Genomic DNA, 26,440 nt, shown 5'->3' on the forward strand with positions numbered 1-26,440 from the left:
ATAATAATAATAATAATAATAATAATAATAATAATAATAATAATAATAATAATAATAATAATAATCATCATCATCATCATCATCTTATGACATCATCTATCGTGTGCAAGCACTTTAATTTGACACCATCTAGTGCTTGCTCGTCAATTTCTACGTTCCGTTTTACCCTCAGCCTGTTAGACGGCAGAGTAAGCAATATCTCTCTTGGGAGTCTAGGGCTAGGTTTTACGTGTGATAATGAATTTTGTTGGGTAAACACCCAATATGTTACCAGGAACATCGTATGACATGGAGTGTCGAGTGGCCCTTCAAAACTTCGACTACCTCTGCCGAGTTTGAACCCGCTCGCTATCTTGGTATCCGAAGGTCGACTCTCCACCACTGATCCACAGAGAAAGCTATGTTTAAAGGTAATGAAGTAAGATGGTTCCACACTAATTGAATTAATATTTTAAAAATGCAAGTTTAATTTAATATTTAAAAGGAATTAAATGGAATGATTGCAAGTTTCTTCGGCTAATATTTTACGAACGAACATTTAATCTATGTTTAAGAAATGGTTCCAAGATAATTGAGCACTGTACAGAAATAGTCTCACTGGTCACACGATGTAACGCATCTTACGGGCTGCACGTAATTACCCTCTGAATGATCGGCATATATAATGTTCCTGTCTGCGATTAATACTGACACACTATCCCCCTCCATGGCTAATTAGTTAATATGAGGGCCATTGATCGAACGGGCCTGGAGTACGATTCTCGGCTTTGCCGGTAATTTTAACCTTCATTGGTTAATTCTTCTGACTCAGGGACTGGTGTTTGCGTGCAGTTATCAACAATATATCATCGTTGCCGGGACTAAACCTCCTATGTGATAATATTTTTGGAGATATACTGACCCGCAGCACATACATTATGAAGAGCGAGAATGGCTTGACAGTATTCACACAATATTGCACCTTAGATGACAGAACCTTACCGGCCAAAGTTCTAAGCGAAAATATTTCACATAGGAGGTTTTGTCCCGGCAGCGACGATATATTACTCTGCGTAAGGTCCATCCTCATAGACGCACATGTCACTCATGGGAGTTATCGCCATTAAAATGAAATATTAAAACACTGTGTGCTAGTTAATTCATTACCGTTGGGTTCGAAAACCCTTTGCCTTCTAGGATGATTTCAACTAATTTTGTACGCGATTATTGTGAACGTATTTCAAAAACCTTTACTATGTTCTGAAAGAATGAGGATCAGTGATGTTTTGAAAGGTAAGCATCAAGACCAATATTTATATTTTCCTCATTTATTTGAAAAATGTCAAATTAGGGTATAAAAGAATTCGCTTATCAAGGGGAATCGGATTTATCTGTTACTTCCCGTACAACATCCTCAGTTTCATTTTGAGATCAAACAACTCATTGTTTACGTATGAATAAATACAAATAAATAATATGAGAAAACATGGAAAATAGTTTCTTTCTATCAAGAAGCCTTGGGGAGAACTAGCCGCGCGATATCGCGTGTAATGTATTTCCAAATAATTCTCCAACCAGTCGACAGATGGCGACACAAGTCAAGAGAATCAAAGAGAAAGGACCAGTTAACAACCGCGGTAACTCAAACCCGGGGTTCTGGTTGTAGGTGCGATCTTACAACCTGGAGCATAGATAAGGGGAGGGGGTTGATTAGGGATGTCTGAACACTCCTCTCCAGACCCTAAAAGTTTACAACAACAACAAGAAAAACGTTAATAATAATAATAATAATAATAATAATAATAATAATAATAATAATAATAATAATAATTTCACAAAGTGCTACGGATATGGAGCCAAGCTCTGTAATCGGGAGACGGAAGGAGGGGTGCCACGGTTCTACTGTGGCTTTACGCCTCTGCATTCGGGAGACGGGACAGGCCTGGCCCTCCCGGCTGGCCCCAACCGTCGGCTGTCCTGAGAATGCTTTTCCGTGGTTTTCCATTCTCCTGCACTAAGGCGAATGCCGGGACAGTTCGTTGTATAGGCCACGCCAACCCCGTGACCTTCTCCGAGCATCTCCTTCAGCGTAAGAAATCTCCCGGCCTGAGAGACGGCGTTACCTTCTCCTTCAGGAGAGGAATGAATACATTTTAGTAGTAGTAGTAGTAGTAGTAGTAGTAGTAGTAGTAGTAGTAGTAGTAGTAGTAGTAGTAGTAGTAGTAGTAGTAGTAGTAGTAGTAGTAGTAGTAGTAGTAGTAGTAGTAGTAGTAGTAGTAGTAGTAGTAGTAGTAGTAGTAGTAGTAGTAGTAGTAGTAGTAGTAGTAGTAGTAGTAGTAGTAGTAGTAGTAGTAGTAGTAGTAGTAGTAGTAGTAGTAGTAGTAGTAGTAGTAGTAGTAGTAGTAGTAGTAGTAGTAGTAGTAGTAGTAGTAGTAGTAGTAGTAGTAGTAGTAGTAGTAGTAGTAGTAGTAGTAGTAGTAGTAGTAGTAGTAGTAGTAGTAGTAGTAGTAGTAGTAGTAGTAGTAGTAGTAGTAGTAGTAGTAGTAGTAGTAGTAGTAGTAGTAGTAGTAGTAGTAGTAGTAGTAGTAGTAGTAGTAGTAGTAGTAGTAGTAGTAGTAGTAGTAGTTGTTGTTGTTGTTGTTGTTTCCCAGTTTCATTTCAGGCAAATGCTGGGACAGCTGATTCCTTCCACCTCTTTACCCAGTTCATTCACAATCATTCATTCCATGTTCATTAGCACCTTAACCGAGGTTGGTGGCAGGAGGGTCATCTGGCCTTAAGACATGCCATATAATTTCATCTCACCTCATTCCCGACCCCGTATCAGGAAACGAGGCTAAGAGGTAGACATAGACGTACAATAATATAAATTCAGAACTTAAATGATTATTAATTTGTATTTAAAGTCTCGTCCGCCTCTGTGGTGTAGTGGTTAGTGTGATTAGCTGCCACCCTCAGAGGCCCGGGTTCGATTCTCGGCTCTGCCACGAAATTTGAAAAGTGATACGCGGGCTGGAACGGGGTCCACTCAGTCTCGGGAGGTCAACTGAGTATAGGTGGGTTCGATTCCCACCTCAGCCATCCTGGAAGTGGTTTTCCGTGGATTCCCACTTCTTCTCCAGGCAAATACCGGTATGGTACCTAACTTAAGGTCACGGCCGCTTCCTTCCCTCTTTCTTGTCTATCCCTTCCAATCTTCCCATCCTCCACCAAGGCCCCTGTTCAACATAGCAGGTGAGGTCGCCTGGGCGAGGTACTGGTCATCCTCCCCAGTTGTATCCCTCTATCCCTCTTTCTCTATAATAGTGTTATGAAACGTGTTGTTCATAGGGTCAGTCATGTTACAATAGCACTGCCTGGCCCAGTGAGGAAAGCAATGGCAAACTACCTCACTCCTCGTCTTGCCTAGTACGCCTAGTACGCCTCATTTTGGTACTGCCATTGGTTTTTGTGGTTTTCTTATAACTGCATAGTTTTGGTGGTGCCATTTGAGCATCCAACCAGCCTCTGGGCTGGGACAGACAGACAGACAGACAGACAGGCAGACAGACAGACAGACAGACAGACAGACAGACAGACAGACAGCTTGTAATGTGAGGTGTCCTATGAATCGTCTCAATGACTTCTACAAGTTACAACCCTCTGAAGTTGGGTGTGGTAGAATAACACCCACGGTAGCTCCTTCCTGTCGCAAGAGGCGACTAAAATGGGCCCGAGGGACTCTCAACTTGGGAGCGTAGGATGGCGACAACGGGGGTCTTAGGTGAGTCCTGGCATTGCTTCCACTTACTTTCAACTGTACTATCCGACCTTCCTTGGTAAACTCATGTTCTTTTCATACCCCGACGCTATTAGCTTCTGAGGGCTACATCTAATTTTTGATCTTCTTGAGTCTTTGACTTCTTCTTGCTCGCTCTTCCACTGAGATATTCCGTGGCTTCGCATGTTGCTCTTCAGACACATCCCTCTTTCCCGCAAACTTCTTCTTAAATGGAGTCCTTTCTTGTATATCCTCCTCCTTGATACCTATTTATGCCAAGTCATTGTGCAGCAGTGTGAGCCATCCCGGTTGTTTTTTCCACTTTTCCTGCAGATGAAGTATTCTGTTGGCCAATCTCTCAGGGTTCATTCCTTTTGACATGCCCATAAAAGGTCAGTCTCCTGCTCCTCATCACAGTCGTGATTCTTTCTACTGTCTTGTAGAGCTCCAAATTCGATCTTAACCGGAATGCGTTTGGGTCACGCGTCGACTTTCTTGGGCCTAATATTTTTCGTAAGAATCTTTTTTCTCTTTTTTCAAGGACTGAGTCAGCCATCCTCGTCAAGGTTTCTGCTCCTAAAGGCACTCCGTTTCAACCACTGTGCAGTAATATTTTAACTTGGCCTGAATTGAGAGGGACTTGGACTTATAGGTGTCATGACATAGTCTGAATGCTAACTCCAACCTTCTCCCCTCTCCTTTAATCCCTCCTTTTCATCTCCATTGGGGGTGAGTATTTCTGCCAGGTATTTAAATTTTTTGCACACGTTGAATATTCCCATACAGTGTAACAAGTCTGTTCGTGTCGCCTTTTTTTTATAGAATCCACGTATTATTACTATTATTATTATTATTATTATTATTATTATTATTATTATTATTAACCATAAGGGATATTTAGCCGAAGTCCTCGTCAGAAACGACACTGCTTGCCCGAGTTGAATCTGGACGAAAGCTGTTAGTTGGAGGACCGAGCTCGATAGCTGCAGTCGCTTAAGTGCGGCCAGTATCCAGTATTCGGGAGATAGCAGGTTCGAACCCCACTGTCGCCAGCCCTGAAGATGGTTTTCCGTGGTTTCCCATTTTCACACCAGGCAAATGCTGGGGCTGTACTTTAATTAAGGCCACGGCCGCTTCCTTCCCACTCCTAGCCCTTTCCTGTACCATCGCCGCCATAAGACATATCTATGTCGGTGCGACGTAAAGCAACTAGCAAAAAAAAGAAAGTTAGTTGGAGGACCGTTTTAATTGTTCTGATCCTCTTGATCACAGACTGTATTATTGCATGGATTTTTTTGGTTCACACTGAGTGGCTTTGAGTGATCATAAAATAAACAATTTTCTGGTTGAAATAGATTATATTTTCTATTATTCAGTTTCATTGAGAATACACTAACATCTTTTCACAACATAAAGAATTTTTTTTGCTAGTGGCTTTACGTCGCACCGACACAGATATGTCTCATGTCGACGACGGGATAGGAAAGGCCTAGGAGTTGGAAGGAAGGACCAACTCGGCCGGTACATAAAGAAATAAAAGGCACTGTGTAATACATTGTTTCGTACTAATCGTTTAATTTGCAGCTTGCAAACGCTTGTTGAAATGCTGTGTCCTCTAGCTGTTGGTTTCTGCGACCTGGTTATATGCTAATGTAGCTCACTTTCTCATCTTAATTAAACCTGCCATCCATCGAAAGATATCTCGTAAAACACTGTCGATCATTACGGTCTTCTAAGAAATTAAATTGAGTTTTACATACATTTTCATTACAGAATCTTATTCATTGTGTCAAGACTGATGAAATGCCGTCCATCAACACTTAATTAAAGTATAAGATTTATTTCCGTAGAGATTGTTTCACTTCTGTTGAACCAATTTCATTCGGTGTTTCTGAGATGAAGTTATTAAAAGAGACGTTTTGAATGTTTAAGTAAAATGAAAGCTGATTTCAAGAGTGACCAATATTCATGATTATTTTACTACTGTGAGACTGAACGCTGAAAGGTATAACAGTCCATAACGAAGATGTATGTATGTATGTATTTCTTTTGCTAGTTGCTTTACGTCGCACCGACACAGATAGGTTTTATGGCAACGATGGAATAGGGAAGGGCTAGGAGTGGGAAAGAAGCAGCCGTAGCCTTAATTAAGCTACAGCTCCAGAATTTACCTCGTGTGAAAATGGGAAACCACGGAAAATCATCTTCAGGCCTGCTGACAGTGGGGTTCAAACCCACTATCTCCCGGATGCAAGCTCACAGCTGCGCCCCCTAACCGCACGGCCAACTCGCTCGATATGCATGTATGTATGTATGTATGTATGTATGTATGTATGTATGTATGTATGTATGTATGGTTGTCGGAAACAACGTGAAACGGATATATGAGCCTCCGTGGCTCAGGCGGCAGCGCGCCGGCCTCTCACAGCTGAGTTCCGTGGTTCAAATTCCGGTCACTCCATGTGAGAATTGTGCTGGACAAAGCGGAGGCCAGACAGGTTCTTCCTCGGGTACTCCGGTTTCCTCTGTCACATTTCATTCCAGCAACACCCTCCGTTAACATTTCTTCCCATTTGCCCTTCATTAATCATTGTCCCAGACGAGTGCGATAGACTTCGGCAGCCGGCAAAATTTCTATCCTCGCCGCTAGATGAGGCTTCATTCATTCCATTCCTTACCCGGTCGAATGAATGGAAACATGCTGTGGATTTTCAATTCCATAGCAGAATCATTTTATCAGCTACTGGAGTTAGCCAATCAGATGGCTTCGCGGGCGAATTTAAATGAGCTTTGCAAGGCGGTGTTGCCAAATCTGCACGTGGCTTAGGACCGGCTCGAGAGAACCGATCGAAGAAAGATTACATTGCAATGCCAGTCGAAGACTGCATGCCACGTGGCTGCTTAACGACCAATTCCGTAATGACCAATCGTCTAGCAGTTACTGATGGCGCTAAATCAGGATCAAACAGAAACACACCGTGGGTTCAGCTGGTGTTACAGTAGTATGCTTCCTAGGGCGCGATCCTGTCAGCTTCGAGCTTCGTCTTCAAATCTCTCCCCGTGACGAAGGTTATTCTTGTGTTGGTGCTTTCAAGTCGGTCTTAAGCTATGTGTGGATTTAGCAACACCGCCTTGCAAAGCCCATCTAAATTCGCCTGCTAAGCCATCTGATTAGCTAACTTCAGCAGCTGATAAAGTTGCAACAGCGCGAGATATCGAATTCTTTTTTCAAATATGTATCACAATGACCAAACTCTACTGCTCATATACCCAGTTTACATTATTTCCGACCACTATGTATATGGTTATCTATGTCATGCTAGTGTTTATACGTTCCATTAACGTTTTTGACGGTTTTCATAGACGCCGAGTTGGAATTTGTCCTGTGGTAGTTCTTTCACGTGCTCTTAAGTGTAGCGACACAAGGCTGGTGTTTTTAAACACCTCCGAATACCATCCGCCTTAACCGAGATTGAGCCCTCAACGTAGGTCCAGAAAGCCACACTCTACCGTCTGGGTCACTGACTCCGTTTCTAATATACTATTTCGAACTTGAAGGTTCTCCGACTCACTCCTCATACGGGTCTTTTAAAGCCCGCTATTCCTGCAAAATGTCCTACAGGGCTGCAATGCGGGCCTAACTCTCCTAGGAAGTACTTCAAAAAGATCAGGTCAGAAGAGGGTAATGAGAGAGCCCCACTCCTTGAGCTAACGCCATGAGCGGTGGAAGAGCCGAGAGCAGATGACTTCTAATAATTTGTGCTGTAAAGACTAGATGGCGATATGTGGATTCAAGGTGCGAGCGAAGCCACAGCAATGCACCTGACTGAGTATATTATGTTTACTCGAAGTAATTGTACAGTTCGTTGTCGATCATTGTTTATGTCGTATGTCTAAACAGGCTTTTATGTTGGCCTACGATATTTCTATGAGAACAAGTAGTAGTGAAAGGAGTGTTTAGTTATCACATGTCAAAATGTCTGACTCGTTGGCTGAATGGTCAGCGTACTGGCCTTCGGTTCAGAGGGTCCCGGCTTCGATTTCCGGCTGGGTCGGGGATTTTAACATTTATTGGTTAATTCCAGTGGCTCGGGGCCTGGGTGTTTGAGCTGTCCCCAACATCCCTGCAACTCACACACCACACATAACACTATCCTCCACCACAAGAACACGTAGTTACCTACACATGGCAGATGCCACCCACTCTCATCGGAGGGTCTGCCTTACAAGGGCTGCACTCGGCTAGTAATAGCCACATGAAATTATTATTATTATTATTATTATTATTATTATTATTATTATTATTATTATTATTATTATTATATCAAAATATTTCATTTTGTTCCTTACGCATAACCTAATGCAATTAATATAATTAAATGTATTTACTTAGCACAGGGTGTATGTATACAAAATAACTTATTTTGTTTCCTCGCCATAATCTAATGCACTGAACAGAACATTAGCCACAATAAAAAGTTTAAAAGTTTAAATCTGTTTAGATACACGCCCCTTCGTAGTTCTAGGGGAGACCCGTGCAAGCAGCTGCTAGGTTGTACCTTCCGTCAGAGCGCATACTCTGCTTCTTTATCTCCCTGAGCTGGTGCGTTGCTCATTGAACCAAATGGTGCCCGCCTTTGGATTAGAGCTTAAGCCTATTATATTCATAAATTACTAGGTAAGTGAGTTATTTGCAGATGTTATGTACAGTATCTACTTCAAAAGTCCTTTCGATCCCGTAGCAATGTTCTGTAGGGAAAATTCTTCTTATGATTATTCTGGTCTATCTCCAATTATTGGGGTCAGCACATTGTGAGACTTTGGCCTAGTTTTACGTCCGAATGGCCTTTCTGATTCCAACCTTACGTGGCAGTAACTATTTACTCATGTATGTTTCTATGTTAGTTGGTAGTGTGATGTGTTCACTGTATATGGATTGTATATCAGAAAATACCCAGTCTCCGAGCCAGAGGAATCAACAATTCGCACTTAAAATCCCCGACGTGGCTGGGAATCGAACCTAGGCCCCTCTGAACACAAGGCCAGTACACTAACCGTTCAGCCTAGGGTTCGGGCACACTTTCACTTTATTGAAGGATGGCATAATGGTTAACTCTCGTTTTCTAGTATGAAAGATAGGCCATAATTCAGTGTGATGTTGAAATGGTATTCCTTTACAATTTTAGAGTTTTACGAGAACTTCTTTTGATGGGATACCTGAAAATCTTTCAGCCACAAAGCATGCATACACCGTTGCAGGTTAGAAGATACCTGAATGTAAATTTGAAGGTCCACATGCCTACTAAGTGGAATTTTGTAAAGATTTGAAACCTCGTAAATTACTGACTCCAAACTACCCAGGTGTATTTTCTTAAAATGGAATCTCTTTGGGATAATGGAAATAAGTTTTTCAAATTTTTTGAATCCCTGCTTTTGGGAACCTCTGCAGGAATTTTTGATCACCAAATATTTGTGCAGCGTTCGTACTAGATGATACATGTACTGCATACTTATTTTCAGGTTCCTTGACAGCCTGCTATTGTCTAGACAGAGGATTGGCTTTTATATATAAATAAGAATAGGTAAGTAAAATTTCTAAACTAGGTATTTATGAATAGGCTATAATCTAGTTCTGTTTCTTTGTTACCCCATATAATTTTTCTACTCGATCGATTTGGCTGCGCAGTAAGTGCTGTTAAGCTTGTAAGCTTTCCGTAGGGATATGGTGGGTTCGAAGGTTTGAACCCTACCTCGGCATCCCTGAAGGTGGTTTCTCCATTTTCATGCCGGACAAATGCTGGGACTGCACCTTAATTAATGCCATGGGCGCTTCCTTTCCACTTCTAGCCTATTCCTCTACCATCGTCGCCGATTCACTAGCGTGCATTTTTTTTCTTTTTTTCCTTCGATGGAGGGTTCAATAGGTGTTCTTACCCAACTTAGGAGTGCTGAGTTTAAATTTTCTTTCTATTTCCTAGCATCACGCAAGGGATTTATCACAATAGCTTCATCATTTCCTGTAATATCATGATTTTGATTACATTTCATTAAATTTCGACACTCTGACACCCCTCAAAATTCTCCAAAGAAAAAAGTGATTTAATAGATGACCGTAAATGACTTTCCATAAAAAAAACATATTTTTGAGGGAAGAGATGTTATAGGTGATTGTAAATAATTTTAACCTTTAAATGCACAGCACTGCATATGTGCATAGGAAAATTTACTTAATTTTTATATCTCATTTACGAGTTTACAAGTGCGCATTTATTTCTGAAATGTTACAGTAGCTACAGTAATCGTGCAATTTTGCATATATCGGTACGTAAAACATTCAAAACTCTTAACATTTTACTGATCAAAATAAATTAAAAACTATTTATGTTGACATAAGTATTTTTTAAAACATTTTTCTGATAATAATGTATTATTTTAGGAATGAAAACCACAATATTTGAAAGAAATAATAAATCGCGCATTTAAGGGTTGTCTGTCTGTTAGGTCATCAGCCCAGAGGCTGGTTGGATCATAAAATAGCACCACCAAAGGTTATGCGGTTATAAGGAAACCGCAAAAACCAATGGCAGCACCAAAATGAGGCGTACTAGGCAAGACGAGGAGTGAGGTAGTTTGCCATTGCTTTCCTCACTGGGTCAGAAAGTGCTATTGCAGCACGAATGACCCTATCAGCAACACCTTTCATAACACTCTGACCGGGCGAGTTGGCCGTGCGCGTAGAGGCGCGCGGCTGTGAGCTTGCATCCGGGAGATAGTAGGTTCGAATCCCACTATCGGCAGCCCTGAAGATGGTTTTCCGTGGTTTCCCATTTTCACACCAGGCAAATGCTGGGGCTGTACCTTAATTAAGGCCACGGCCGCTTCCTTCCAACTCCTAGGCCTTTCCCATCCCATCGTCGCCATAAGACCTATCTGTGTCGGTGCGACGTAAAGCCCCTAGCAAAAAAAAAAAAAAAATAACACTCTGATGCACTAGTTGTGCTCTGAATGTCATTACTCAGCACCACCCATACCCCAGCAGCTTCCATATTGTCACAGTCATGGATGAGACTGGGACTTCGGTGGAAGCTACACTTTAGTCTGGCCTGTGCCAAGAGATGGATACAAAAGTACTGTATCCATCAAGAAATGGCAACAGGCAAAATTTAAGGGAGAGAATTCAGTATCGGCGTCCGGTTTCCTTACATTCAATAAATCCAATGCAATATAATATTAAGGTTGTATTTTATTTTCACCTAGGGACTCTAGGGGTGTCTTACCCCCAGTATCTTTCTCCTGATAGTAAGTAATAGTACTGCATTACGTATACCACCAATTGTAATGACTGGTAACGTTTTTTGTTTGTGATTAAAATATTTTAATTTTTCCGTAAATTTGCATATTGGAAGAGTTTTAGAATACTTTTTTTATATCTCGTAAACGGTATATGATAAAGCATTTCTGTATTTTTCACTTAATTCTACACACTAATATTAGCGTTTACGTATTTTGATGTCTGGAATTTTTTTTTTTCGAAACGTGATGAAATGAATTCACATTTCCTTAAATTTGCATTACATCTCGAACGTCGAAATATATAAAATACAGGTTTTGTCACTAACCTGCAATGATATCCCGGTTTTGGCGAAGATATGTGTTTCATATGGGAAACGATGTGCTGATTTCGAAAACAACAACCATTTTCCCGTAACGTGTAGAGATTTTATGCAATTAGATATATATTTATGTGGTGGATTAAAATATATCTAATTGCATTAAATCTGTAGGCCTACGTATTACGGCAAAATGATTGGTGTTTTCGAAATCAGCACATAGTTCTTCATATGAAACACATTTTTTTTTACCAAAACTGGGATGTCATTATAGCCTAGTGATAAAACCTGTCAGAGAAAGTGCGGCGTCAATCTGCTAGCATACAAAAGAACGTTGTTTAAGAAGAGCTGCATAAATCTGAAAGACTGCACCTCTAATGTTAATTTAGATCTCTTTCCAATACCATAGTGTGGCCGAAAGACACTTCCTGTGCACTAAATATGACTTCCGTTTTATCTCTTTCGACAGAACTAACCTGTGTCTTCAGTGAATATCAGACTGTAAAGATACAAGTAAACTTATATAGAAAAGTTGCAATGAACAGCAGGGTTGGTAAAATACCACACCATTGCTAGATACACTAGATACATTCACCCTACTACAAAAGGTGAAGATCATTTTAATTCCCACAAATTATAAAAACTGAGCCCATGTAACGTTAGTGAAATAAATTCAGACAGCACATTTTTCTTAAAAATATATTTTATTGATAGGACTTCGTATGTTTTCTACAAAATTATGACAAAAGAACCAAAAGGATGTGATGAACACTATATACAATAGTAAGTGCGTGAAAAATTAAATAATAATGCTATAAGAGAGAAGAGGTTGACCATGAAGCTTCGATGGGACGTTCTTTTTTCATGTCAGGGAAATGGGAACAGTAGTTTATATCAGGACACCGTTCACTTGATAGTAAAATTCAATTTCTTCGTCTGAGCATATAAGAATATTTCAGAAGGAAGAAGAATTTGAATTATATGAATCTTTCTATCCATTCCTTGTGTTAAATCAGATGTGGAGTGATGGATGCTATCCCACATTTTACTACCAAGTCATGAGAGCATATGACCGAATCTCGTGGTTTCCTCGAGCTGTATTTGGCAGTGCAGGTTTTGATTTCTAGTCGAAGTGTTGTGTAGTGAACGCGCCGTTAGTTCTACTCTATTTACGACGATAGAGGTAGGTTAGTTGTTGGGAACAGGTTCTGTATTAGTATAGCTTGTACACAATAGATATGTATGTTCAAACCTGTTAGCATCGTTTAGCTGTTGCATTAGAATACCAAAAGTACTCCATACGTCCCCACAGGCATTCGCTTGCTTCCTTGACAGTAAAATATTGAAACTCTACTTATGTATGCTGCGCATTACATTGCTGATGCATCATGAGTTTTGCATGAATTGAGAATGAACGAACGGTGATGTTGATAAAATGCACGTAATGTGTTTAAAATGAGTGAAGATGAAATGTAGTGCTATGATGTGTGATTAAAAGAAAAAGAATGTGTGTTATCATCACCAGGAAGAAAGTTTGTGATGAAGTGATCATGCGAATTTTATTGTGTGTGATCCTGTAAATCTTATGCTTTAGATGTTAGGAATGGATGGAAGTATTTCTCCCTGTTTCTCCCTCGGAAAATAGAGGTATATATGAGGTTGTTCCTAACATAAACTACTGTTAACTAACCGGTCAATCATGAATGGTTGCAAGGTGTGCCTTAATGGTAAGCTCCATGTCCGTATAGAGGAGCGGCAATAGCCTTAGCGTAGACGGGAGCGGCAATAGCCTTGGCGTACACGGGGGCAGCAGCGATGGTCTTGACGACGGGGGCAGGAGCTGGGTGTACGCTGTGACCGGACTTGTGTACGACGGCGTTGAAACCGTTGTGGGCATCAGCAGTGTAGGTAACGGTGCGGACGGAACCGTCGGGCTCAACCAGGCTGTATTCTCCCTTGACGACATCGCCATCGCGTTCCTCCCACTGCTGCTTAATGTCTCCAGTGTGGGCATCGTGCACTCCGTAGTTGAAGGAGTATTTGGGGTAGGACTGGAACAGAAAATACAAGTTCTAAAAACCATTCTGATCCTGTGCCCATTATAATGTGCACAGCTTACTGCATTACTTTCTAAAACTTTATCTCTATGTACTACTTTTGGAAGGGCTTCTGACTTATGTATTAGCTTGAATACGGCGTGTAACAAAAATGCAGGGCAAAATTTCAGAAAAAAAACGACATCAAACTGCTACGAAAACTGTCAATTGACACCCTTATGAAGATCGTCTTTAGCAAAATAAGTCCCATCGCTACTTATGGGATACAATTCACATGGCCCTATCTCACTAAGAACAACGTAAAAGAAATTGAAAACAAAGGGAAATTTTCTGAAGAAGATTTTTGTATTTGTCGCGATACGCCTCGTCCAGACTAACTTATTAGCCAGGGAATCATTTTATATAGAGGATATAAGACTACAGATGCTCTTACCATCCATAGCCACCTGCCAAGACCTGATATCAGAGCTACAAGCTAATAAGAAAGAAATATGGTCTGAATTACATTCGACTGAAGCTATGACATCTTCAAAGTGGAAAGCACCCGACTAGGATCTTCATCCTACAGCAACTCGTTCCTCAGTGCACGGATTCTACTTTTGAGTGTGTAAAACCAAAGCCTTCCACGAGCCATCCTTAGAGTGCATCTGTGAACTAGGAAGACAGAAATGTGAACGCTATCACGCGGTGTGGTGTACTAGAAGACAGGGGTCTAGTAAGGACCTTTTATTTTCACTAGAATTGTTTTTCTTTATTAAACACTATTACCTGCTCCGACTCGTTGACTGAACGGTCAGAGTACTGGCCTTCGGTCCAGATGGTCCCGGGTTCGATTCCCGGCCGGGTCGGGGATTTTAACCTTAATTGGTTATTTCCAGTGGCACGGGGGCTGAGTGTATGTGTTGTCTTCATCATCATTTCAACCTCATCACGACGCGCAGTTCGCCTACGGGCGTCAAATCAAAAGACCTGTACCTGGCGAGCCGAACCCGTCCTGGGATATCCCGGCACTAAAAGCCATACATTTCATTTCACCTGCTATAAATATATTATTAAAATTTTAGGAATAGCTTCTTGACATGTTGTAAAGAAAAATAAGTCGTATCAGTACGGGCCCGGAAATGCCTAATTTCTGAGTTAACAGCCTGTCTAGAGTTAACTTAGTGTCTGCTATACGTCCATTGTCTGAAACTGTATCCAAGTCAATAATATATTAGGGCGTGTACCTATCATGATTGAATTGAACGAAGCCGCATCAGCCGCCCGAGAGTGAAATATGAAGCCTATCGCACAATATGAACCCCATTAGGAATGCCGAAGTTTGGTCAGAAGTCGGCTAGACGACCAACCGAGGCCTGTAAACAAACGGAGGGTAAACATTTGGAATACTGGATGTAACGAATAACGACAAATTGTATCGTAACTCCAGAAAATAACTATAATTGAATACACTAAGATCATCGCTTAAAGTCAGATAACTTGATATTTCCACATCCAAGTTGATATAACCTACTTTTATTCTCTATATATCGTCGTTGCGCCCAGAAAAATCGCTTTCTGATAATATTTCAGCTCAGATCTCTGACCAGAAAGGTTCTGTTATCTAAAGTTCATTATTCCATCAACTATATCAATGAATTTTCCTTCTAAGTGACACATGTTCTGCGGGTCAGTATTTCTTCCCTAAACATTTTCACATGGCGGTTAGTGACACATGTTCTGCGGGTTAGTATTTCTTCCCTAAACATTTTCACATAGCGGTTAGTGACACATGATCTGCGGGTCAGTATTTCTTCCCTAAACATTTTCACATAGCGGTTTTTCGAGGTGAAAAACGGTATATTGAATCCATTCTTCAAAATGTACCTAAATTTGTTACATTCTATATATTACTCTTTGTGTATTTTAGTCATAAATGGTTAAAAAAATAGCCAATGTCCCTTTTTAATGTATTTCTTACGTGAGCGTGGACCTCCCAGAATGTCATTAAAATCAGTTTAAGGAAATATGCGCAATATGCGTCCTTCCAGCAAACAGAGATGTAGGCTAAATGCAGGAAGAAAATAGCATCGTATAGAGACGCCCAGTTAGTATGGTTGCAGGCATAAGACATCATTTGCCTGTCTACGATTTAGGGAATAATAACATTTATAAAATACCTAAACGCCGCTGTTACCAAGCTAAGACATAAGCACATTAATGTGATATTTAGAACGTGGAGGGTCATTTGATTAATAAAACCATTCTAAAAGGATTCAGTGTGCACAACTGAGAGAGTATCTCTAACTAGACTTATTATATTTTCAAATACTGAGTGGCTCAGACGGTTGAGGCGCTGGCCTTCTGACCCAAACTTGGCAGGTTCGCTCCTGCCTCAGTCCGGTGGTATTTGAAGGTGCTCAAACACGTCAGCCTCGTGTCGGTAGATTTACTGGCACGTAAAAGAAATCCTGCCGGATTAAATTCTGGCACCTCGGCGTTTCCGAAAACCGTAAAAGTAGTTAGTGGCATGTAAAGTAAATAACATTATTACTATATTTTCAAATGATTTATGAATTCTGTGCTCGTATAATACGTCGAGAGTTATACTCACATTGGTCATATGTTCTATTTGTGTCCAGTATACTGTAAATATATTTTTAAATTTGTATATGGTTGGTAGGTAGCATTGTGATTTGAGATGGGATGGGTGACTGTCCTTCTGAGCTCAAGTTACCGGGTTCGATCCCGGATCAGTCCGGTGGTATTTGAATGTGATACGTCAGCCTGGTGTCGGTAGATTTACTGGCACGTCAAAGAACTCCTTCGGGACAACATTCCAGCACTTCAGCGCCATAAACCGTAAAACCAAAGCTCTTTTAAGATAAAACAGGCAAGAAGTCAAGCTTGCAGTTTTACATGTCTGTCAATATCATCATTATCACCGCAGAACTTCCAGTTTTACGAGAAAATGAAAACTACGGAGACATGACTTCGAATTTCACAAATTCAATGTGTATTGTCCGGGATTCGAATTGCAACCACCTTGGTGAGAAGCTAGTAACGGTGTTATTCACGTATCATGCCTTCCTTCAGGACAAAATTCCGACACTCTCGATGTTTATATTTTCATCTCTTCATCATGTAGGGTGCGGAGGAAGCTGAACAGTAGACAGTGAAGTGTAAGTTGTTGCTGGAGGCGAATCGTGGCTATGAAGACATGTGAGAAGATACCCCGAGGCGGTTCGCACACAATTAAGACGCACAAACCAGGAGTTGGGAATGTATTAATGATATATATAATTAATACGTCTATCATGCCTTACTTCCTGAACTACTTAATTCATTACTAACCTGACATTCATTGCTGGTTCTCAAAACTAAGTAGCTGATAATCTTAATTCAGTACAATTCTCCAGTTACCGTAAAAGGCACTGCAGATTGTCACCAGTTTGAAGTTCCACTAGCTTTCCTGGTAAAACTCCTCGGTGGCAGAGTTCACCGGTTCGATTTTCGCAATTTTTGAAGGGCAGAATAAAGTCTTTACACATCACTTCGTAAATGTTGGTATGTTAGAGAACTCTGATAGCGCACTTTGCACTGACAAACTAAATTCAGGAATCAGTGCTCTGCCTAACTTACTTCGCTACTAAGTTATATTACGATAAGAACGTCGAAACTGGTAGATAAGTCACCTATATGTCGACAAATCGGCAAGCTTGCAACCCAATAGCTAAGGCTATACAAATTATTATTATTATTATTATTATTATTATTATTATTATTATTATTATTATTATTATTATTATTATTGTATTGGTTTCACGTCTCTCACTGGATACTTTTACGGTTATTCTTTTACGTGCCATTATATCACGAGGTTGCTGAATTTCAGCACATTCAAATATAACCGGATTAAGCCAGTATCGAAATCTTGCACTTGGGCTCAGAAGGCCACCTCTCTACAGTCTGAGCTAATCAGCCCTACTATATGAATTTTAGCTTCTGAAATGCAGTTGTGAAGATCCCGAACTAGTTCCCAAAAAAAGCTCCGACGTGATTTCAAATTCAGAATACAATTTATATTGTGTTTGGTTGATTCGACAACAGAATTCAGCAGTGTCAAGAGACAGGGTCCATAAATCGAGCTAAAACACTCCTGTTGAACTGTTAAAGTACCAGAGATCAAAACATTCATTAGCACCATGTACTGAAATCTGTCTGAATAATTGTGGAAATATGGACTAGGTTTGCGACCATATCAGCACAGTATTTGTTCGAAATTACAAGAATACCACGTAGAAGTAGCCTACTTATAGGATAGATTACAGTGAAATCTTGATCCAGTTCTCTTTTCAGTTGTGTTGTCTAAAACTGAACAAAACACTGCTCCCGTCTTGAATCTAATTCTGGCGATCTGACTGGAATACTGTCGTGTTACCAATAAAGAAATAGAGTACCTACTGACCAAATCTACCTCTAACAATGCTTCAAGATTGTCGAACTTCTAGAAAACGTGAACGCTAATATGCAAGTCTCTGAATATCTTTCGATCAAACACCATTATTCGTATAAGCAATAATTACAGCACGGGACGTAATGGGCCGGTGCCATAGTCTTCGGATTCTCACCAAGGCGCCCATGGGTTGAATCCCAGGCAATATACGCGGGGTTTTGGAATGAGAAGTCACGTCCCTGTGGTTAGGATTCCACGTAAAACTGGAGGTCCTGTGTCTATGATCATGTAAAACTACAAGCTTGCTTGTGATCGCAGTATTTCTTTACTTTTTCCTTTACCTCTATTAGCCTGTTACTATACCGCTACCTGTTGTTATTCCTTGGCTGGACGATGACCTATATGTTACGCCCTTCAAACAACAAGCAAACAAACAATAACTTTCCTTGTTACAGACCCGAGCAATTGTTGTATCTATCGAAGTCCGTCTGACAGACGGTATGCAAGCTGAAAACATGGGAGCGCGAATAGGTTGACTGGATGTTGTGGAAAGTGCTACTCATGGGGCTAACCGTGCTGCAGTAACACCCTCTGGCACAGTGAGGAAAGCAATGGCGAACTACTACCTCACTCCGTACCATGCCTTGTAAGTCTCGTGGTGACGCCGCCACGGTTTTTGTGGTTTCCTTATAACCTCATAACTTTTGGTGGTGTTTCTGAGGATCCAACCAGCCTTCAGGATGAAAACGTACCAGATACTCTACAATACTAAATTACTGAAACCCAAATTTAAAGTTTTCGATCCAGCAGGTGGTAGTGGTCCAATTCTTAATTCATTTTTAATTTTTCGGTCATTCCATTTTTATGGGAATTTGAGATAATATCCCATACTATTAGATGTGAAATGGAAATAGCTAAATGCTTATCTTTGACTGACCGGGCGAGTTGGCCATGCGCGTAAAGGCGCGCGGCTGTGAGCTTGCATCCGGGAGATCGTGGGTTCGAGCCCCACTGTCGCCAGCCCTGAAAATGGTTTTCCGTGGTTTCCCATTTTCACACCAGGCAAATGCTGGGATTGTACCTTAATTAAGGCTACGGCCGCTTCCTTCCAACTCCTAGGTCTTTCCCATCCCTTCGTCGCCATAAGACCTATATGTGTCGGTGCGACGTAAAGCAAGTAGCAAATATATATATATATCTATATCTTTGACTGCAAGCCCGACTACTCAACAAATTCCAGGATACCTTAGCAGTCGTTCTGCGATCTGAATTTTCTACTAAAGGAATGTGCACACTTTACGAGCGACGAATGGCAGATACATTCCTAGCAACTGCCCCAGTTTGTTGGTGACTCAGAGAAGTACTTACGTAATAATCAACAGCTACTGGAGCTTTAACATGCACAGGGGCAGCATGGTAAGCGGGGGCAGCGTGGTAAGCGGGGGCGGCGTGGTAGGCAGGGGCGGCAGCGATGGCAGGAGCAGCGTGGTAGGCAGTGTAGGCGGGGGCAGCAGCGTAAGAGCCACCGAGGTACCCGGCTTGAGCGACAGCCACAAGGGCGGCGGCGCACAGCAACTGCAACACAAGTGGCATATAAACACATGAGTAATTATTGTAAAGGATCCAGAGGAAATAATTTACACTCAAGAAGTTTCGAATGAAATGTCCTGAATCTCAATACAATTTAAATAATTGTAAAGGGCTAATAATTGAAACTTACGATACGTGATATATTTTACAACAAACAAAATAGATGTTGAAGTGAGATGTTGATTGATAAAGGCCTGTAAAGAATGCTTTAAGAGCTGTAATTTTTCTTCTTTGATTGGATGGATTGAAATGAAAATAAAAATATAATATATTGGAAATTCTGACTTGCTGTAAGACGCAGTAAAAGTAAACTCGACAAGAAGATGGTCAGTATGAGTGAAATCAATTTTAACCCTCCTTGTAACCTTCGAAGATGTGTGTGACAAACGCAGAACCCTCAGCTGATTCTAACATTTCTTTCACTTATTTGTGACCGGATTTTCTTTTTCGTCTTTCCTGCCTGATCTTCATTAATCAATTCTTGTTCCGCTCCTACCCCGAAAGTATTAAGTTTGTGAGGTTCGGGAGTCCTTAATGTTACCCTATTTTCATCGTCCTCTTTATTTTTCCATTTTACGAGGATCAGAAGTCTTCATTCTCTCTCTTTGGTTAATGCCTCCTTTTAAAATAAATCACCCCTCGAACTATGTAAAACGAACAGATCTAAAAAATCAGTTTAAGTTTGTTCTATGTAAAGAGTGCAATGCAGCAATGGGTATAGCTATCATTGAATATGTTTCCGTAGCGTTTATAATACGAATCTTTGGCAAAACTTGCCTATTGTTACGAACAGAGATTGGAACTCCGATGATAAATTACTTATCTGAAAACCTTTACGAACTTCGCCAGCCTCGCGGTAGGGGTAACGTGCTTACCTCTTAGTTAGGGGCCCCGGGTTCGATTCCTGGCCAGTTTACGTATTTTTACCTGGGTCTGAGGGTTGCTTGGAGGTTCAATCAGACTACCTGATTACAATTTGAGGAGCTAACTGACGGTGAGGTAGCACACCCGGTTCATAATTTTGCCAATTAAAATAAACTGTCTCTCCCTCTCTATCTATCTATCTATCTATCTATCTATCTATCTATCTATCTATCTATCTATCTATCTAGAATCCTCGTGCCGGCCACACGACGATTCGTAAACTGAAGGTGAACACGCTTCCACCTCATTACTGTAGGTTGTGTCGGGTACTTATAGTACATGACGAAAATGGTTGAATTACACTGTAAAGTACTGATTTATTTCAGTACCTTTAACTATACTCACCGGGAGATAGTGTGTTCGAAAGCCAAGAATGACGCCCTGTCGGCAGCCCTGAAGATAGTTTTCCCAATTTTACACCAGGCAAATGCTGGGGCTTTACCTTAATATTAAGGTCACGGTCGCTTCCTTCCCACTCCTAAGATTTTGACATCCCATGGTCGCCATAAGACCTATCTGTGTCGGTGCGACGTAAAGCAGATTAAAAACAACCGACCGTCCCTCTCGCAGCGATCACTTTCACGTCATCCACCTCGTATTTATTCATATAATATGGGGAATAATGCTATTATTTTAATGAACCGTGAATTGAGATCACCCATGGGCTATATTATTTCAGTTTTTGAACAATATTTAAAACAGACAAATTAAACGGCAATATTATAGTGAAATAAATACAACAAATACAAACATAACAATACTTTACCCCTACAACACTCTGGCGTGTGTTGGTAATTCGCGACACTTAAAGTGACATTTGTAATGTAGTTTTGTACGTTCGGATGCTCCATAAACAGTACCTGTTATTCCAGAAAATACCGCAATGAGAACTGTTTACAGCATTACCAGAGTCCAACTCATTGGCTGAATGGTCAGTGTACTGGCCTTCGGTTCAAAGGGTCCCGGTTTCGATTTCCGGTGGGGACAGGGGTTTTAACTTTCATTGGTTAATTCCACTGGCTCGGAGGCTGGGTGTTTGTGCTGTCTCCAACATCCCTGCAGCTCACACACCACACACACAATACTGTCCTCCACCGCAATAACACGCAGTTACTTACACATGGCGGATGCCGCCAACCCTCATCGGAGGGTCTGCCTTGCAAGGGCTGCACTCGGCTGGAAATGGCCACACGAAATTATTATAGCATTACCAGAGTTTCGATTTGTATGATACCACCCGCTTCACATAACTTCCCAAATGCTTTTACAGGCTTTCTGTCAATTCCCCGTCTTGATCCGGAAATGGAAATCGCACCAAGGAACCCTGGACTGCAACCAGCCCTTGGAGGGGTGGGAGGTAAAGGCTTCCACTATCAGCAACCTCGGCACTTGATGGGGTAGTGATGTTGGCTCTACGCCCAGCCGCCTTTACCTCCAGGAATTAACCTGGTACTCATTTTTGATATAGGCTGAGTGAACCTCAGGGCCATCCACACATTCGGGAGTGGGAATCTCGTTTCTTAAATTTTCTGACTTCCTGACGAGGAATCGAAACCACGTCCTTCCAGGTGAACCGATCACGCCTTTACAGCCTCGGCCAGGCCTAAGGTATGAAACAGGCTATAAATCAAGAGTGGTGAAATTTATTTTCTCCACGTAACCAATAATATTTAGAGACAGAGTTCCAGTTATAAGGCCTCCGACCTTCAAATTAAATATGAAATCACACACCTTCTCTCGATTTCGAAGGGAGGAGAAGCAGAAGCCAATAACATTACCAGTTGCAACGGACAGCAAATAATATAATTGATCTGGGTAAATAGATGATGATGATGATGATGATGATGACATCAGTGTTTCAATAGCGAAATATACGAGTAAAGTAGCTTTCATGAACTAACATTGCAATACTTTAATCCAAATTTCTGTACACAGTAGATCCAGCCAATAGAACGAGAATTATCTAGACACCAAGGTAGCTCGAAATCCGAAGGTTGTGGGTTCAGTTCTCACCGGTGTTCACTTGACCATTTTTGTTCTGTGCTCCGCACATTTTCGTCATGTACTATAGGTACCTGACACAACCTACAGTAATGAGGTGGAAATGTATTTCAAATTCTCTATATAATTTAATACGAAGAGCTATGGAGACTATTGAAGGCTTAGAAGGTGAAACGTTCCATCGTCCGTAACCTTGACATAGAGAGAGAGAAAGAGCAGTCAGCTCTATGCCTAGTAGCCATTACTGCCAGGAATTAACTAGGTAATCATTTCTAGTGTAGGGTGAGTAAACCTTGGGGACATAGACGTTTCCAGAACTAGAAACCTCATGTCTAAATTTCTCTACTTCCCGACGAGGAAGGAACTCACGTCTCTCTGAGTGAACCAAGTACCCCGTTACTTCCTTGACATGACAACCTCAAATTTAACCTGAACAATTTCATATTGAAGTTTTTCGGAGACTTTTTTAAAATATAAATTTTGTAGATGGTTTCAGTTTAGTATGCCACGTTCTGTCTACAGCAATGTTCATATGTGAAATCGAGGTGGGTCACTAGTGATTGTTATCGTCACGCTGACTTTTGGACTTGTTTAACAGGATCTCGTTTCTTATTCTAAAAGTTAAGGGATTGAATCCTGGCTCAGTCTATTAATTTGAGGGAGTTGAAACGCTAGATAACTAGATGAGTAGATATACTCATATTAAATAACAATTTTTCAGAGTTCTGTTTCGGTACTGCGGTCAAACCGTTAGAAGTAGAATTGGCGTTAAACATTTAGTATTATTATCACCATTATCATGTTATTATTTAATCTGCAATAAATATTCGTGTATTTATACTTTTCCATTTTAACTTCCTTACTGACGGATTCAAAGTGAATTATAATTATAAATCGATTTTTACATAATTCGAAACATAACCCTCTAGGTTCGTGTTTGGGTGCAATACTTTCTGTACTATGTACATGACTATGCTAGTTAACTCTCATAAGGCCTATACCAACACATCATTTCCCCTATTTTAATACCTGATTCTGCTTCTTATTTCACTTCCCCCCACACACACACTGGTAGGGTTGCTGGTGTGAAATGTGTAATACAAGCAAATTTGGGACTAGTTTTACGCTCGGATGCCCTTCCTGACGCCAACTCCATGTGGAGGGAATGTATTCACTATTGCTTGATCCTGTGATGGTTGGTGGTGTTGTATGTTGATTGTAATGAAGAGTTGAGTATTGAGACAAACACAAATGCCTAGTCCCCAAGCTGGAGGGACGTGTCTAAATCCCCGACCTCGTCAAAAATCGATACCGGAATCCTCTGAACTGAAGGCTGCTAGGCTGAAAATTCACTCAAGGACCTGGATATCTCAAAATCCTAATTCTACACATGAAATATATTTCGTATAATTACGGTATGTATGTATGTATGTATGTATGTATGTATGTATGTATGTATACGTAATTAGCTATAGTCATTAAAAATGTGTTAATCAAGCCGGTATTCAATTTGGATTGTAATGAGGCACAGAACGCAAAAATGACGCTACCTGGTGAATAAAGATCGAACTCACTGGAATGTGCAATCTTCTCCAGGGGTGCCATAGCGGAGTGGATTGGCACTTTCGGAGGTGGTCGCCTATATGAGTCCCGGTTAATGCATGCTGCGTTTTTGAAATGAAAATTTAAAACTCTGTGTTTCAGATTCCTCGTAATGTTTTTCGTGACAAACCAAGTGTGTCTTATTAGAATTAAGTGATTATTTATGAATAAATATCCTGACTACTTACGGACTGGATTAATTTGTAATATCAAAAATCTGCTGAGAGTTTGTCTGGAATTTTCCTTGCAAATGGACGTAAAATATAACAGTAGTTAATGGCTTGAGGCCTTTATTTATCCAGTGACTTAGTAATATTGAACCTTTTTCCATAAAGAGATCTTGAAAGTTAAAATACATTGGATCTGGTCAAAACGTGTTTTGGTGGTCATATGATATTAATTTGTTGAGAGAAACTAGGCTCCCCACCTTTAATGATTTCTGGTTAAAACACACCATTAATCTCAGAGTAATTTACTAAATTGTGATGAACTATGTAATATTCAATGCCACTTTACAGACCACATGACTCGGATACGTCTAACTCACCTGAGTAAATCCCCTCATTGTTGGTGCTAAGGTTCTGTGGAGAAAATGCTACTTGTTTTTCGAATTGAACCTAACTCTCCAAGACACTTAGACGGACTGACTTAATGTTCTCTTGTGACCACGCTTTTATGCCATGCAGTAACGCTATCCATCCACATTCTTTTCCATATATATAATATAAAATATAACAAAAATTAATGTATTGAGGTCTTCATCTATCCTGTTGTTTTCCAGTTTTATTTTTTTTAATACGAAGTTACAAAACACTGGTCCTGTTCAAGTGTTGATTAAGTGATAATGTGTTGTTCATTTGTTGATTGAAACTAAACAGTCTACCGCTAATGATCTCTGGTGCGGGAAGGCCCCATTACAAGCTGGGTTTAATCTACGGATTATGACTGAATGATGATTGCCTGTGTAATGTTCAACGTCACATATCAGACCACATGGCCCGGAAATGTTTAACTCACCTGAGTAAATCCCATCATTGTTGGTGCTAAGGTTCCTTAGAGGAGATGCTGCTTATTTTTCGAAATGAACCTAACTCACCAAGACACTTGGACTGACTGATGCAGTGTCCCCCTGTGACCACGCTTTTATACCATACAGTTACGTTAGACCATTCACATTCTTTTGCAAAGGCGGTCTGGGCTATTACCACCTCTAAATGTGTGTGTGCTCATTTGAAAGTACGGTTGTAGCGCCAAGGTCAGAGCTAACCTCGCCCAGCCCCTCCTAGTGCTCTGCTCTGCTCTGCTATTACCGATTACTTTCCGTAAGAGAGGGGTAAAGCCCGCACTTTCACTCTCAAACGTACGACAATACAACAACTGTCTTTACTACAGCGGGAACCGAGACATACGACGGTGCTGCGGTAATGCATGACTACTTCTCATAATCATCTGTCTTGAATTATCATACCTCTACAACTTGTTCAACGTAGTGTAACGCATCATAATATTCTAAGTGGTAAACCATCCATTTTTATAATTGTATGGGCCAAATTCGTAACACTCGTGCTTGAGGAACGGCACTTTGTTGCTGATAATGTTGTTGTGATGTAATTAGAGCTTTCAGGTGACGTGGTCAAATATCCCGGGCATAAGCGAATGTGAAGTCTGATAATCTGTGTGATTGCCATGTGTGTAGTTAAGTGTAATTATTTGTTTTAACTGAGAGCTATGACTGAGGAAGCAGTGATCATAACATGTGGCTGGTTCCTTTTCTGTATTTCTTTAATTTTTATGTGTATTTACGTCAGCACTAACCGGTTCCTTATCTGAATTATCAGCGTACTGAATTTCGATTCAGAGGGCCCTGGGTTCGACTTCCGATTGGATCGTGGATTCTAACTGCGCGTGATTAATTCCTCTGGTTCGGGGACTGAGTGTTTTTGTTCGTCTAAATACATTTCTCATGATCTACATACAACTAACTACAGTACTTCAGAAAACCATCCCTCCACATAGGGTTGGCGTCGGGACGGCTATTTGTTTTACGTCGCACCGACGCAGACAATTCTTTTGGCGACAGTCCGAGAAGGAAGAGCTAGTACCGTGAAGAAAATGACCTTGGCCTTAATTAAGGTTCAGCCCCAGTATTTGCCTGGTGTGAGTATGGGAAACCATGGATACCTATCTTCAGGCTCGTCGACTAATTCTCAAATGTCAGCTGACACAACGTATTCAAACCTTGTAGTCAACTCGCTTGGTGCATCCGGAAGGGCATCCGGCCGTAAAGCGTGGATAAATCTACACCCACTACTCACCTAAATAAATTGAAAATAAGGGCAGGAAGAAGTATGGTATATCAGTAATACGGAGAGGTTTCCGGCACTGGTGGTATAGAAAAGGGTGGACTAGGAGGGTAACATGTACAGGCCCAGCATTTGTCTAAAGTGAAAATAGGGAATCATAATTCAAGGCTATGAACGGT

General features: G+C 40.8%; 1 protein-coding gene across 2 annotated transcripts; it reads right to left on the reverse strand.

Moving 5' to 3' along the window:
- Positions 1 to 12,034: 12,034 nt before the first annotated feature.
- On the reverse strand, positions 12,035 to 25,060 carry LOC136871477 (cuticle protein 19). 2 transcript variants are annotated; one of them, XM_067144985.2, is made up of 3 exons: positions 24,976 to 25,060; positions 19,210 to 19,416; positions 12,035 to 13,400 (listed from the first exon to the last, which is right to left on the reverse strand). In XM_067144985.2, exons 1-3 carry the CDS (start codon positions 24,991 to 24,993, stop codon positions 13,071 to 13,073), a joined length of 555 nt encoding a protein of 184 aa, XP_067001086.2. In that variant the 5' UTR covers positions 24,994 to 25,060; the 3' UTR covers positions 12,035 to 13,070. The 2 variants fall into 2 exon arrangements, with proteins under 2 accessions (XP_067001086.2, XP_068083245.1); XM_068227144.1 differs by lacking the exon at positions 24,976 to 25,060 and having other exon boundaries at positions 19,210 to 19,449.
- Positions 25,061 to 26,440: the final 1,380 nt, after the last annotated feature.

This window comes from Anabrus simplex, chromosome 1 (assembly GCF_040414725.1).
Source record: "Anabrus simplex isolate iqAnaSimp1 chromosome 1, ASM4041472v1, whole genome shotgun sequence".
In the NCBI taxonomy this organism is placed as follows: Eukaryota; Metazoa; Arthropoda; class Insecta; order Orthoptera; family Tettigoniidae; genus Anabrus; species Anabrus simplex.